The 14,936-nt window shown below is 41.1% G+C and overlaps 1 protein-coding gene across 9 annotated transcripts in view; it reads right to left on the reverse strand.

Moving 5' to 3' along the window:
- The window catches only part of ccdc30 (coiled-coil domain containing 30), a 159,417-nt gene that overhangs the window by 96,383 nt on the left and 48,098 nt on the right, over positions 1–14,936 (reverse strand). For 7 of the 9 annotated variants that reach the window (XM_043675691.2, XM_043675689.2, XM_043675693.2 and 4 more), the window contains 3 exons: positions 3,880–3,969; positions 1,688–1,798; positions 136–227 (listed from right to left, as the gene is read on the reverse strand). In XM_043675691.2, the coding sequence (XP_043531626.2) occupies positions 136–227; positions 1,688–1,798; positions 3,880–3,969 (293 nt within the window). The remainder of the gene's footprint in view (positions 1–135; positions 228–1,687; positions 1,799–3,879; positions 3,970–14,936) is intronic. The other 2 variants (XM_087980519.1, XM_043675687.2) reach the window with 1 other exon arrangement.

Consider the following 14,936-nt stretch of genomic DNA (forward strand, 5'->3'; position numbering starts at 1 on the left):
ATCACATTCCAGACAAGACAGAATGAACTTTATTTGAAATCTAGTCCAACTCATTTATGGTGCACAAAATGCAACATTTGTGGAAGAGGAAAACACTTATGCTTTCCCCTCCCCCAAAATGATCTGTTCACAAACCTTTTGTGGAGTAACTCCGATTTTGGATGGTGACTGTCATGGCCTGAATCCAAGAGTAATGAGTCCTGTTCCATATCTGCTACAGGACATTCCTGGAGTAAAGGAGAGAGAGATCAATAAAATTTGGATGGCAAACTGTACTGTACTTACAAGTGTAATGTGAACAGCTCAGCTCATTCAGTCCATCAACTAAAGCTGCTCCTTCTTGCTTTTCCTATATCCTGGTAACTTTCTCTGCCTCAAATATTGAATCAATTTTACCTCCACCTTGGTAACAACCTGTTAGGGGGAAAGGTCACTTAGGCAAAACTTTATGATTGGCTGTGGGGGGCCTATGGAGTGTTGCAGCTCTGAGTGGTCTTCCACAAGAGAGGGCAGGTGCATACTGCATATGCACAAGGCACTGAAATAAGAACAAACAGTGTCCTGGCAGTAATTAATCTAGGATGAGAGATCATTACCTCAAACATGGGAGGATCCATTAAAATCTAAGACAGTTGGTCATGCTGCTCACTTCCCCAACCACTGCCTGATGTAAAGTATTCCATAATCTACTTAAAACATTCTATGTTTTCACCAACTAAATAACAAAAAGAAACAGTCTGTCTACATTCAAACAATTATGCTTACATAATTTAAAATATTCTTAAATCTCTTCTTACCTTTCCCTTCTCCTGAATTTACCATATTTATATACTTCGATGAATTGCTGCATGCACACAAGCAACCCCAAGGAAGCAGGTGATCTGAGTACTGAGGGTCTGGGTAGGCCACCATAGCAGAATGTCAAATACCCTACTTCCAAAACACAAGTCCTGATCACCAGGGACGGGGATGAGGCTGGAGCCAAGCTAAGCAGTTAGATTTAACTAACACTGACCTTATTTTGCCTCTGGTGATGCACATTCCAAGTTGACCTAGGTGAAGCAGGTTGCTATTCCGCCAGGGATTTCCTCACTACCTAACCTGCTTTGTGGATAGGTTGTTAGGGAGGGATGAGGAGGCAGGGATATGTGGACATGTATCAGGCTCAGTCTTAGGGTTGACAAAGACTCCTCTTCTCCCATATGTGTGCCCCTTCGTTCACTATCTCCCAAATGGGACACATGAACACATCCAGACATATTTCCTGTACAGAATGGAAGGATAACCTAGCCCCAGCCTCTTATCCCCATAGTGTTATGACAGACATTCCATCCCTTGGTTTCTCTCCACTTGACCTGCGAGCAGATGTCTTGCTGAATTAAACTACTCATATTTTCACAGCTCCTTCACAAAGAGACGATGTTCTTCCTGTAATTTGCTGGTGATGGGATTATTTCTGAACTTATCATTGGTAAATGTGAGATCACAGTTGTGTTAATTGGAGAAACAAGTGAAGTGTCATAAATTAAAGACTGAAAACATAGAATGAAACAACCCCACCGCAGACTTGACTGTAGACTTAGCAAAGGCCAAGAATGAAACCTGATACCTAACTAGCCTGTGCATTAGCAGACCATGCACTTTGATACTAAGCCATGTTGGAACACATGCTTATTTCATCCCTTACCTTACTAGTTGAACGTGAAGATGAAGGCATCTTGTGCTTCTTACGAACAGCTGGCACAGGAATCTCTTTTATTGGTTGTGACTGGGAACCCACTTGTTGGGCTGGTTCCTCCTCAGGTAGAATGAGGAAAGGTTAAAAAAGTGATGAGAAGAGACAACAACTATTACAGATCACTCTGCTATAACGCGACGGTTGTGTTCCTCTACAACCTCGTGCTATACAAAATTGCGCTGTAGAAGATTGCTAATGGAAAATTGCTATGACTACTCAGTAAAAAGTTTGCGTTATCCAAACAATGTCCACAATACATCAATCATCTTATAGCCAATCGCACTGACAAAACGCACATTATAGCAGAACAACCTGGACTGCGTGGAAAAGATAGAAGCAATCTACTACAGATGCAGAAAATTTGAAATTAAAACAAAGAATGCTGGAAATACTCAGCGCCTCAGGCTTAATGAAAAAACGGACTTAGTCCTTCAGGTATAGATGATTTTTCATCAGAAGTCATCTTGACTTGAAATGAAACTGGATTTTCATCCTTGTGGCAAATAGCAGGAATCAGGAAAGGTTCTAGCTTGGTGCCGCCAAGGATGAGATTTTCATTGTGTCTGTTGGGTGCAAGCTACAGTTGGGTCAGCTGAGCTGAGAAAATGATCACAAGTAACCCAATGTCTGCTTTCATTGCTTGAAATTTTGTCCCAATTACAATAAAACAGAAAGACTCTAATGTCCTCACTCCCCACTAGTTCGTCGTGTCCCACCCACCCACGATAGCCTAGCATGATCATTGTGACAGGCTATGGCATCACTCAATCAAGAATTACAGAAACATGTTTGGCAGAGAACCCAGACATCCATTATTCTGCAGAAACACTCGAGCCTACATCTTTAAAATTAATTCCCAAAAATCCCAGTTGTTTAGTCTGTTGCTGTCTGGCTTCCTGAGAATTTCCAGCATTATTATTGAATGACAAAGTTGTGGCTTAGTAAATTCAGAGTTGAGACTTTTCACTGTGATTAAAGAGTGATTATTCATAGTATCAAAACAGCCTCGTGCACGCAGACTCAGCCAGTAAAGTCAGCTGGCTGCAACAGGCCATTTCACCATTTGAGTATGCGCCATTAATGCCACCGGGCTGGAGGTGAGGAGGAAGCAAACTACTGATGAAGACGAGCCTCTTCTCCCTGATGGTAACTGCAGAGTAGGACCCCTCAGGAACTATACTCACTCTGAACCATCATCACCTTACTGACCAGCCCTCTTCCACCTACCTTACTGGCCTGTGGAGGGGCCCCAGGAGGCTGAGACCAGGGCCAGGGCTGCTAATACTTCCCCACAGCATAAACTGGCATGCCAACTTTTCAAATAGCTGTTGCTTTCTGTCACTTTCGAATTATGTTGCATTCCTCTTTGTGCACGTACACTCTTGGTCTCACCTAGAGGTGGTGTTTGCAGCATTCGCAAATCGACCACCGTTTTTACATTGAGTTAATCAGCAAACCTAACTCCACCATAACCCTACCAAACATCCCACCTCCATGCCCGGATAATCAGCTTGAAAATTCCACAATGATATACTCTTTCTAAGCTCAGTCTGCAAAGCAGCCGTATTCCACAAGCAACTCAACAGCCAGTTCGCTCAAAAAGCATAGCACTTTGTTGATCCCACTTAATTCCATGCTGAACTAACCAAATACCTAACTCCAATGTGAGCCCACTAGTCACCCAACTCCATGCTGAATCCAGCAGCCATCCTCCTCTACCCTGAGCCCATCAGTTTGGCTACTTTGTTGAAACCTAACCATAACAATAGTTAAAACCTAACCATAACATACAGCAGTTGAAACTTTATTGCTGGAACAGCACAGCAGGTCAGGCAGCATCCAGGGAACAGGAGATTCGACGTTTCGGGCACAGGCCCTTCTTCAGGAATGAGGGCCTGTGCCCGAAACGTCGAATCTCCTGTTCCCTGGATGCTGCCTGACCTGCTGTGCTGTTCCAGCAATAAAGTTTCAACTTTGATCTCCAGCATCTGCAGACCTCACTTTCTCCTCGAAGATTTCAACCTACTGCGAATCCTCTTACAAGCATAACATACAGCAGGACTACAAGGGAGGAAACAGAGACTATGAACTAGCTGACATCATATAAACTCAAATTTGCTTCAGACTTTTTCAGTATTTACCTTATTTTCTGGTTTCAGCTGATTCATTTTATTTTGCAGACTACTGGGTTGTTGTGCCTGTGCTGGCTGGGCTTTTTGAAGGTTTTCAACCTATTGAGACACAACATAAAACAGTGTAGACTGTTATTGAAACACATGTTGAAATGAAGAGGAAAATAGGAGGATATAAAAGAGATAAAACAAGTGCAAGAGTGAGAGGAAATGCGACAGAATGAGAAGGAGAATTGAGAGAAACGAAGATGACACAAGAGCTAATGTTCAATGACTCCCCGTAATGTTGAAGGAATAATTAATAGGTACATCAGGTGTGTCTCAAATAATTATAACGTGACAGACTGCCTAAATCTGAGAGGTTCAAATTTACACATGACAGTGTCATGACAATAATTTATGCAGTGGTGAGAATTCATGCAAGATTGTTGTTTCATGGTTTCATTGAGGTTATTAAAAGAAACTGCAATTGCTGGAGCAAGTTAAATTGCTGGAATAAGCCATTTTATAGGTATTGACTTAGTCTTTAGTGAGATATTTATGCTGCTGAGCATACATTCCATGAAAGAACTACAAATTAAGCCTGATAAGGTGCATATAAGAGCAATGCAAATAATTCACTTCCAATAATTAGAGGACATCGTACCCATCAACTTGTCTATGAGCAAAATCTCAAACTGCGTAATGTGCTATGCAATATTGCTCCTGCTCTGGACAACAGTAGAAATAGTTAATTTGTATGCAAAAATATGGGCTTTCATCACTGCTGAGTTCTTGGATAAAACATGGAGAGCATCAAGGCATTATGTAAGTCCACGTGATATCAAATTTAATTCAGGATATTTGGTACCTTATCAAAGAGGCTCATGTGAAGAACCATACTTGCCAAATGTGTGTAAAATTTCACACAGACTCCAAGCATCCATTTGAGGTAAACAAGGCGTCTCGTACCTCCAGTGTATGTGTCTAATGTTGAAGGTGCTGAGAAAAATCTTCAAAAATGTAACTCTGTTACTCCCTCCACTGATGCTCCTGGGCCTGATGAGGTTATTCAAATGTTTTTTGCTTTTATTAATAAAGAAAATTAGATATTCAAACAGAATTTGGAATGTATTCGGTATTGGTTGGGAGGAAAGCAATGGTAAATATGCACTGACAAAAATCCTTGGAGACGACACTGGTGAGGCTAAAGCAAGGCTGATTGCTGGAGGGTTTGAAGAGTGATTGGGCGATATAGCTGTTGGAGTCAACTCTCCCACAGCTGGAAAAGAAACTTTGAAGATCTTTTTGCCATATGTTCATGAGAGTATCAATTGTCATAAAAGCCACTTTTCATCACTGAGTGATGTTTCCTGGATAAATTACCTTTTGCATAGATTTGCTTTGATGAAAATAACTGATGTTCAGCTAAAAGCAGATCCTACAAGGTCAATGGTACCATAAAGGAAAGTTTCCAACCATCTTTGTGGTATATGTTGATGACTTCAAATAGGAAGGCAATGTGGAATTTAATAAATGTGTTATCAATTAAAATTATTGGTGTAGGATTTAAAATTAGGAATCAGATATGTAGGGCATTTAAACATATTGAGCTGAAAATGTGTTGCTGGAAAAGCGCAGCAGGTCAGGCAGCATCCAAAGAGCAGGAGAATCGATGTTTCGGGCATGAGCCCTTCTTCAGGAAGGGCTCATGCCTGAAACGTCGATTCTCCTGCTCCTTGGATGCTGCCTGACTTGCTGTGCTTTTCCAGCAACACATTTTCAGCTCTGATCTCCAGCATCTGCAGTCCTCACTTTTTCCCATTTAAACATATTGTATATATTAAGGTCTAGAATAATTTTAATTTATAAAAAATACTTTGAGAGTGTTAGTCACATCTCTGTTAATTATTTTAGACTCTCATTATAAACTTACATTATATCAAATAAAGAGATTGAATAATTGCAAATTTGATCAATTGAATTAGTTTGGCACTCAGATTGCAGTAGGTGTTAGTTTTGATGTGTTCAAGTTAAGAACTACGATAAAACAGCTTAACAGGCAAGAAAATCTGAAAGGCAAGTAAAATGCTTAAAGAAAAGACCAGAGAAGTATACACTTGAGCTGCCATGCTTAATTGACACAAAGACTATGAACTTAGTCATTTTTAGTGAATGCTGCACACGTTAGTTTTTGTGATGGATATTCTAGTTCAGCTAGTTTCATAATATCTCATTTGGGTTAAAATAAGTAATGTCTTTTAGCTTATGAAGCTCGGTGACTGAAAAGGGTTGTCTTTCATACTTTGGCTGGAGAAACACTGGCTCATGTGGATGTTTTGTATATCGAATTCCATTTTCATTTCAAATAGTTTGCAAGACTGTATAACGGGTGTACTGAAGATTGCTGCATCTGTCACAGAGATAATCATCTACTGTGGGCTGAAGTGCATTTTAGGAAAATTGAGTGAGAACATGTCAGGGATTGATTTTGCTAGTTTGAAGCAAATGTTGGAAAGAAAGGAAAGCTTTAAAATTAAATGCGTGGAAGCAAGTCATCAATACTGTGATTGTTTTGCAAAAAGAAAGGCATATATTATTATTTCTATGTAACTTAAAAACAATCCCAGTATTTTCCACATTTGCTATAATTCTGCTACTGTGGGATCTGGGCTATATTTATGATACATAATTCATTATAAGACTCTTTGCAATCACCAACAAGAAATGAAATTGTGACACTTACTTTTTCGCAAATATGGGAAGCAATTGGGCTTAAAGTAAAATCCCAAACTATTGTAGTTATACAGCACCCAGAAAGTGGAATATAGGGCTGGATTTTACCGTTTCTTTTAATTCATTAGCAGGATGTGGGCATTGTTGGCTGGGCCAGCATTCATAAATGCCCAGAACACAGCTAAGAGTCAACCATGTTGATGTCGGTCTGTAGTCACTTGTAGAACTGACCAGGTAACCATGAATGATTTCCTTTGCTAAAGGACATTACCCAGATGGGTTTCTCCTGACAATCAACAATGGTTTAATGGTTATCGTAATTCCAGATTTTTATTGAATTCAAATTCCACCATCTGCCATGGCAGAATTTGAACCCAACTCCCCAGAACATTACCTGAGTTTTCAGATTTATAGTGCAGTGCTAATTCCCGGCAATCTGACGGAAATATTGCTTATGAGCTCAGGGACTCAGAAACCTGCCGTACCAACATGCCAGCTCACTGCCACTGTATGAACTGCTGTTTATAATGAAGGATGCTTGATTTGGTGTTTTAGAGGGAAATTACTCCATGGTCTCACCAGAAGAGCCTGCTGTAGTTAGCAGATATTGTTCATTGCATATTAGCAATTTGTTACACGTTACATTAACATGATGGACATTGTTACATAGACTTGCATAGGCCTGGTTGTTAGGTCTCACTTCTTTGAGATTCTAAGCTGTTCTACTTACAAGTCAATGTGTCATAGAGTCATAGAGTTGCACAGCATGGAAACAGACCCTTCAGTCCAACTCATCCATGCTGACCAGATATCCCAACATAATCTAGTCCCATTAGCCAGCACTTGGCCAATATCCCTCGAAACCCTTATTAATATACCCATCCAGATGCCTTTTAAATGTTGCAATTGTACTAGCCTTCACCACTTCCTCTGGCAGCCCATTCCATACATGCACCAACCTCTGTGTGAAAAAGTTGCCCCTTAGGTCCCTTTTATATCTTTCCCCTCTCTCCCTAAACCTGGTTCCCTCTAGTTCTGGACTCCCCCACCCCAGGGAAAAGACTTTGTCTGTTTACCCTATCAATGTCACTCATGATTTTATAAACTTCTATAAGGTCACCCCTCAGCCTCCGAAGCTCCAGGGAAAACAGTTCCAGCTTATTATAGCTCAAATCCTCCAAACCTGGCAACATGCTTGTAAATCTTTTCTGAACCCTTTCAAGTTTCACAACATCCTTCCAATAGGAAGGAGACCAGAATTGCATGCAATATTCCAAAAATAGCCTAACTGATGTCCTGTATAGCCGCAACATGTCCTCCCAACTCCTATACTCAATACTCTGACCAATAAAGGAAAGCATACCAAATGTCGTCTTCACTATCCTATCTACCTGCGACTCTTCTTTCAAGGAGCTATGCACCTGCACTCCAAGGTCTCTTTGTTCAGCAACACTCCCTAGGACCTTACCATTAAGTGTATAAGTCGTGCTAAGATTTGCTTTTCCAAAATGCAGCACCTCACATTTATCTGAATTAAACTCCATCTACCACTCCTCAGCCCATGGACCCGTCTGATCAAGATCCTGTGTAATCTGAGGTAACCTTCTTCGCTGTCCACTACACCTCTAATTTGGTGTCATCTGCAAACTTACTAACTATACCTCCTATGTTCACATCATCACACTGGCAGGTGCTTATACTATTCCTTCAGTATTAACAATTTCAGACTCTTTCAGACCTATATACCACAGAGTCAGCTGTGATGCAGCGATATTATGCAAGGAGCACCCTTAATTGAAACAAAATGAAGCTTCTGTCACTATCTGGGAGGAAATTCCACCCAAGTGAGCTGCTGGCCGGTATGATTGGGAACTGGGAACTATTGAACCTCCAATAAATTCCCAAGGAAGAAGAGTCTTGAAGTCAGGACTCAAAAGTAAATCTGGTCTTCTGGGCCTGGCTGGGACAGTGGGGTTGGGTGGTGGGGAAACAATGGGAAGGCCACCTTCTGTATTTTGAGACCCCAACTTTAAATACTGCAGTGGGTGGCTGTTAAATTCAGCTCATAATGTCTCCTAGGATGTGAATTCAGAAGAAAATTGTACATTAATAGGAAATTTAGCTAATCTAGCTAATCATTAACATGAAGCTACAACTTTCCAACTATACATTTGAATATTTCTTTGGAGTTTTGTACCAGCCAGGGAACAGTGTTAATCTCTCTTTACATCTTGAAAAGGAGTTTTGGTGAGCTGATATTTTCAGAGTTATGCAATATAGTTTATATCCATAACATTACTTTAAATTAATTTACAATTATTTAATAAGACAAAAGAAACCAAATTCAAAGCAATAAGAGATACATTTAGAACAAGTACCAGGAAATTCTTCATATATAGTGTAATGACAAAATCCTTTGAGCTGTTTCAATGGATAAATTTAAGTGGCCTAATGGTCTTTATCTGATATAGTCTCATGACCTTGAAATAGTATTTATGATTATTAGTCTTGCCACTTTGAATTAGCCTTATAGTTATCTTCTCTGCACCAATTTTAGTTTGTATTTTCCTCCTGTGAATCAGTACCAGAATTGAATACAATTTTCAAGCTGTGACCTGACCAGAAGACAATGCAGCTTCAGCACAATGGTCTTAATCCCATATTTCTTGTCCTCACACCACATTTCTCACTTTCTCCTGATTTAACCATCTCTCATTTATCCAACTTTCTATTTCCACATACCTATCCTCTATTTCACCTTGCTAAGAATGTGGCCTGGACACCAAAAGAATTTTTTTAAATTCAACATTTTTCAGAATGGAAACTTGGAACAGGATACCTCACCGAATTGATGGGCATCATAATGCACACACCAGTAAATATTTGAATGAGGGATCCTTTGTGTGTTTTGCACTTTACGCCGTGTACAATTGTGTAGTTTGTGCTGTCCATGTAGCACCCTTGGTCCTGGAGAAATGCTATCTCATTTTTACTGTATCAGTTGTATATGATAGAAATGACAAGTGAAAAGCTACTCTACTCTACTTCAGTGGGTTTCCCATTGGGAGCCCTGTTGCGGACATCTTGCCACAAAGACCTTATTATTGCATTCATGGACTTGGGGCCTTTGTAATTAGTTCATCCTCACTACCATTCCTGTTGGATCTTTAAAAAGTCTTGAATCTTCTTTGATAACCTCTTGTCGTAATACTGCTGTACTTCTTATTCTTTGTACATCAGCTTCTACAGCATCATATTTCCAGTTCCTTCTTTGTTATCTAAGTGACAGTCCTTTATAAAATATTCAGATTCCTGTATTCCTCCCCTCTGTACTGTTGTAGAATTTGTATTATGTACTTGCCTTCCTCAGTATTGTCTTATCAGGCCTTATTAAGGTGGCAGTTCTTTCCTGAGATATTATCCTAGATGCTTCATAGTATGTTATTAAAAGTATTCTATTTATTATCAAGTTAGATTGTCTTGAATATTATCCAGTATTAGCTCCTCTTATATTGAAACTGGTTCTTTTAAAGATTTTGTAATGATTTGCAGATCATCTTATCCTGATCATGGGAATAATTTGGAAAGAAACTACTGTATTGTATCTTTTATGGGGTAATTATATAAACATTTAAAGCACAGAAAGATGCAGTTTAGCAGAATAAATTTAGAATAATCTAGAAAGTACTGAGACAGGCACGATGGGTTAAATTCCATAATTCTCTGCTGTAAGCTTCTATGACCTTGTGTCAAAATGGTGCTTGTAACGATGTCAACTGGGTGGATCTTATAGAATATGAGTTCCCCGATTAGAGTCATAGAATCATAGAGGTCTACAGCATGAAAATTGGCCCTTCACCTCCAACATGTCCATGCCGCCCAGTTTTCACAATCAATCCAGTCCCGTTTGCCTGCATTTGATCCATATCCCTCCTTACCTAGCCCATCCATGTACCTATTCAAATGTTTCTTAAATGACAAAATTGTACTCGCTTCCAACCGTTGGCAGCCCGTTCCATTCTCTCACCACCTTCAGTGTGAAAAAGTTGCCCCTCTGGACCTTTTTGTATCACTCACTTCTCACCTTAAACCTATGTCCTCTAGTTTTAGATTCCCCTACCATGGGGAAAAGATGTTGGCTATCTACCTTATCTATGCCTCTCATGATTTCATAAATCTCAATAAGGTCATTTCTTAGTCTCCTGTAATCCAAGGAGAGAATATATTCTCTGCTGTTCAAGGTTCAAGCCTGCTAAAATGTGCCTTCCTTCGTTGTAAGGCATCATCTTACTCCTGTTGCAACCTCTTTTTTCAAATATTATTTAATTCCCAACACATGGGCAAAGAATTTGCAACGTTAACATTGAACATTAACCCCAAATAAAATTAAGGAAAATGAACCGAGACCACAGCCATGCAGTTGTAATCAATCATACAGTTTTGACCATATCAGGCATCAGCAAGAGATGATGGGGCTAGATTGTGAGTTTATCTTTTTTTAAGGGATCAATTACAAGAAATTGGGAGTTTAATTGCGATCAAATCGTTTACATTGTTCAGGGCTGCAGAACTAGAAAATTTACTCGTGGAAAGCTTTTATGTTATGGGTGGCACAGTGACTCAGTGGTTAGCACTGCTGCCTCACCAGCGCCAGGTACCCAGGTTCGATTCCTGCCTCGGGCAACTGTCTGTGTGGAGTTTGCACATTCTCCCTGTGTCTGCATGGGTTTCCTCTATGTGCTCCGGTTTCCTCCCATAATCCAAAGATGTGCAGGTCAGGTGAATTGGCCATGCTAAATTGTCCATAGTGTTAGGTGCATTAGTCAGGGGCAAATATAGGGTAGGGGAATGGGTCTGGGTGGGTTACCTTTCAGAGGGTTGGTGTGGACTTGTTGGGCCAAAGGGCCTGTAGGGAATCTAAGGTTATACAGTTGTTGCACTCATCCTTTTTGTACAAGCCCAGAATAGTACTGTCTGAGCGTAATACAATTTTCATATAAATTATATAATGTCCCTGCTGTTATAAAAGGCATGATTCACTTTAAAATAAATCAACAAAATCATTTAATTCAAACGCATCATGATAAGGTAAGCATAAACTTTCCTTTCCTGTTCTCGGCTCCAGAGTCAAATTCTTTTCCTGTTTAATTCTGATGGATGATGCCAGGAAATGGGGGTCAGAGGCAAAAGCAAGGTCCAGCTTTCAAAGACCACACTCATGCCCACCATCTGTGCCACCAATTGCCACCAACTTATCTCAATTGGAGGCCAATCACCAAACCCTGCAGGTATGGTATCCCATGGCAGCATTGTCTCCCTGTACCCCTCCGCCATTCCCGGAGACATTGGAAGAGTTGGCCAGAAGAGGAAATTAAGTTAGATTAGATTGGATTCCCTACAGTGTGGAAACAGGCCCTTCAGTCCAACAGTCCACACCGACCCTCCGAACAGCAACCCACCCAGACCCATTCCCCTACATTTACCTAACACTACGGGCAATTGAGCATGGCCAATTCACCTAACCTACACATCTTTGGACTATGGGAAGAAACCGGAGCACCCGGAGGAAACCCACACAGACATGGGGAGAACGTGCAAACTCCACGCAGACAGTTGCCCGAGGCAGGAATTGAACCTAGGTCTCTGGCGCTGTAAGGTAGCAGTGCTAACTACTGAGCCACCGTGCCAATAATTGGGCAAGTGTAGTAAAAACTCATCCCCTTTCTCTCTGCTTCTGCTGGGTGAATTTCTTGAAGCACCAGCAATTAATGGTCACATAAGAGCCTCTACTCACCACCTGCTTCTCTGGTGGGTTAGAAATGTGGCTAGCTGACATCTGGAGGTGGAATGTTCCCATCTGTGCTGTGGCAAAGCTCATGGTGAGTATGGTAACAAAATAAGGTGAGAATGAAAAAACATTAGAATCTAGACATTGCGGTAAACTCCCTCAAATCTTAAATGGTGTCTTCAGAGTCTGGTTCAATCGGGGAGCCTTGGCTGACAGTTAAGAACGGGAGCGTCAGACATCCTATTCACTCTGAGAGCTGGCTCTGACAGGGTTGGATCACTGTCAAGGACTCTCCACGTGTAAATAAGGGGTGACAGGATACCAGTCTCTTGTAGTTATTTCTGTTCTGAAGAAAGAAAAGCACACTCCTGAAGAAATTCTCTTGCAACAGCTGTCTTTGAGTCGAGATAAGCGTTTCTGGCATCATGCCATTATTTGGGAAGCTTTACTCAATTAATCCTGTCATCAAAGACTGGGCCCACAATGTGGAAAGAATGCGTTATTTTTTCCCAGCAAATGACATTGGGGCTGATGAAAAGCAACACGCAATTCTCCTGACAGCTTGTTAACCCGCAGCTTTTTTGATCGTTAGGAGCCTAACTTTCCCTGAGGCACCAGATACAAAATCCTTTCAAGACTTGGTACATTTACTTGAGGAAGAACCCAAGCCTCCTCTAATTCAGAGATGCTATTGGTTTTATTCGGCAATTCGGGAACAGGGGAATCCATATCAGGATATTTGACTAGCTTAAGACAACTGTCAGAGGCATGAAACTTTGGTTTAACTCTTAATGAGACACTGAGAGGCCACTTGAGGCCATGTGAGATTAATCATGTAACCATGCAAAATTGCCAACTAGCTGAAGCCCAATTGGACATTAGAACAGGCATTACAACTGGCTTTATCAACTGGAAATTGTGACAAGTGGAGCATATAAGTTGCAGGGTATTCCAATGGAAGTAGACACCCTTGCCAGTCTGACTGAGCTTGGAGAACACCACAAGTGAGGCAATTGCATAGCCTCACTCATGACATATCCTGAACAGAGGGACTTTCAGTCAGGACCACAGCAAAACCAAAGCCTCAGCCAAACGGTTAAAATTTTCTTCAGGGTCTGGGCCAGTAAGCCATTGCAGTTGCTGCCAGTATGCAGACTCGCGACAGCAAAAGTATCCCAACCGACCTAAATGGAGTAAGAGAACACATGGGTCAGTATCCAGGAGACTGCACATCCTGGAAAGTCCATCAACATAGATTCAGAGTCATAGAGATGTACAGCACGGAAACAGACCCTTCGGTCCAACCCGTCCATGCCGACCAGATATCCCAACCCAGTCTAGTCCTACCTGCCAGCACTTGGCCCATATCCTTCTAAATCCTTCCTATTCGTATACCCATCCAAATGCCTTATAAATGTTGCAATTGCACCAGCCTCCACCACTTCCTCTGGCAGCTCATTCCATACATGTACCACCCTTTGCGTGAAAAAGTTGCCCCTTAGGTCTCTTTTATATCTTACCCCTTTCACCCTAAACCTATACCTCTAGTTCTGGACTCCCCCGCCTCAAGGAAAATACTTTGTTTATTTATCCTCATCTGGTTAAATGGTCACCTGGTTCTAATGCTGGTCGATACCAGTGCTGTCATTTTGGTGATCACAGAATTAGTCTTTAACAAAATTCAGTCTGGACTCCAACTCTTATGTTTGTGCAAGACTTCAACTAGACTGAGAATGTATACTGGGGACCTTTACAGATTAAGGGCACAACTTTGGTTCCAGTTAAGAAACAGCTGGTTCAGTTACCACTGATTGTAGCAAAAGGCTCGGGTCCAAACTTGATGGGACAAAATTAGTTGAGAAAGATTCACCGAGATTGGCTGAGTGAAGTCCTAATTAAATACCCAGAAACTTTTCAGGAAGGTCTAGGAACTATCAAAGGAGCCAATGCCACCTTGCATGTTCACCAGAAAGCAAATTCCATGATTCTGCTCCCCCGACCCCATACTATTTGCCTTATGGGCAAAAGTAGAAGCAGAAAACAGAAGGCTGAAAAGCAAAGGAATCATCAAACCAGTCCAGTTTTCAGAATGGGCAACAGATTGTGTAACTCGATGATCGGTTTGCCTTTATGGGGATTTTAAATGAACTGTAAACTGCTTTTTGCAGATCAGCAAATAGCAAATCCCTCGCATAGAGGATTTATACACAAAACTGGTAGGGGGGGCTGTCCTTCACGAAGCTGAACATGTGCCATTCATATTTGCAATTGTGGTTAGATAAGGATTCCAGAAGTATGTTACAATTAATATCCATTAGAGATTGTACCAATATATGGGACTGCCATTTGGGTATTGTCAGCCTGTGTAATTTTTCAGTGCACGATAGAGAACATTTTACAAGGTCAAGTCCAGGCCCCCATTTATTTAGATGACATGCTAATAACAGTGAAGACCAATAAAGAGCACTTAGAGATCTTGGACATAGTCCTTAGACATTTATCTCAGGCTGGCGTATGCCTCAGATGGGAAAAATGTGTGTCTCAGGAAGCCCAAGTGACCTAC

This window comes from Chiloscyllium plagiosum, unplaced genomic scaffold, assembly GCF_037043375.1.
Source record: "Chiloscyllium plagiosum isolate Xiang-an unplaced genomic scaffold, Cpla_swu_hap1 HiC_scaffold_37, whole genome shotgun sequence".
NCBI lineage: Eukaryota > Metazoa > Chordata > Chondrichthyes > Orectolobiformes > Hemiscylliidae > Chiloscyllium > Chiloscyllium plagiosum.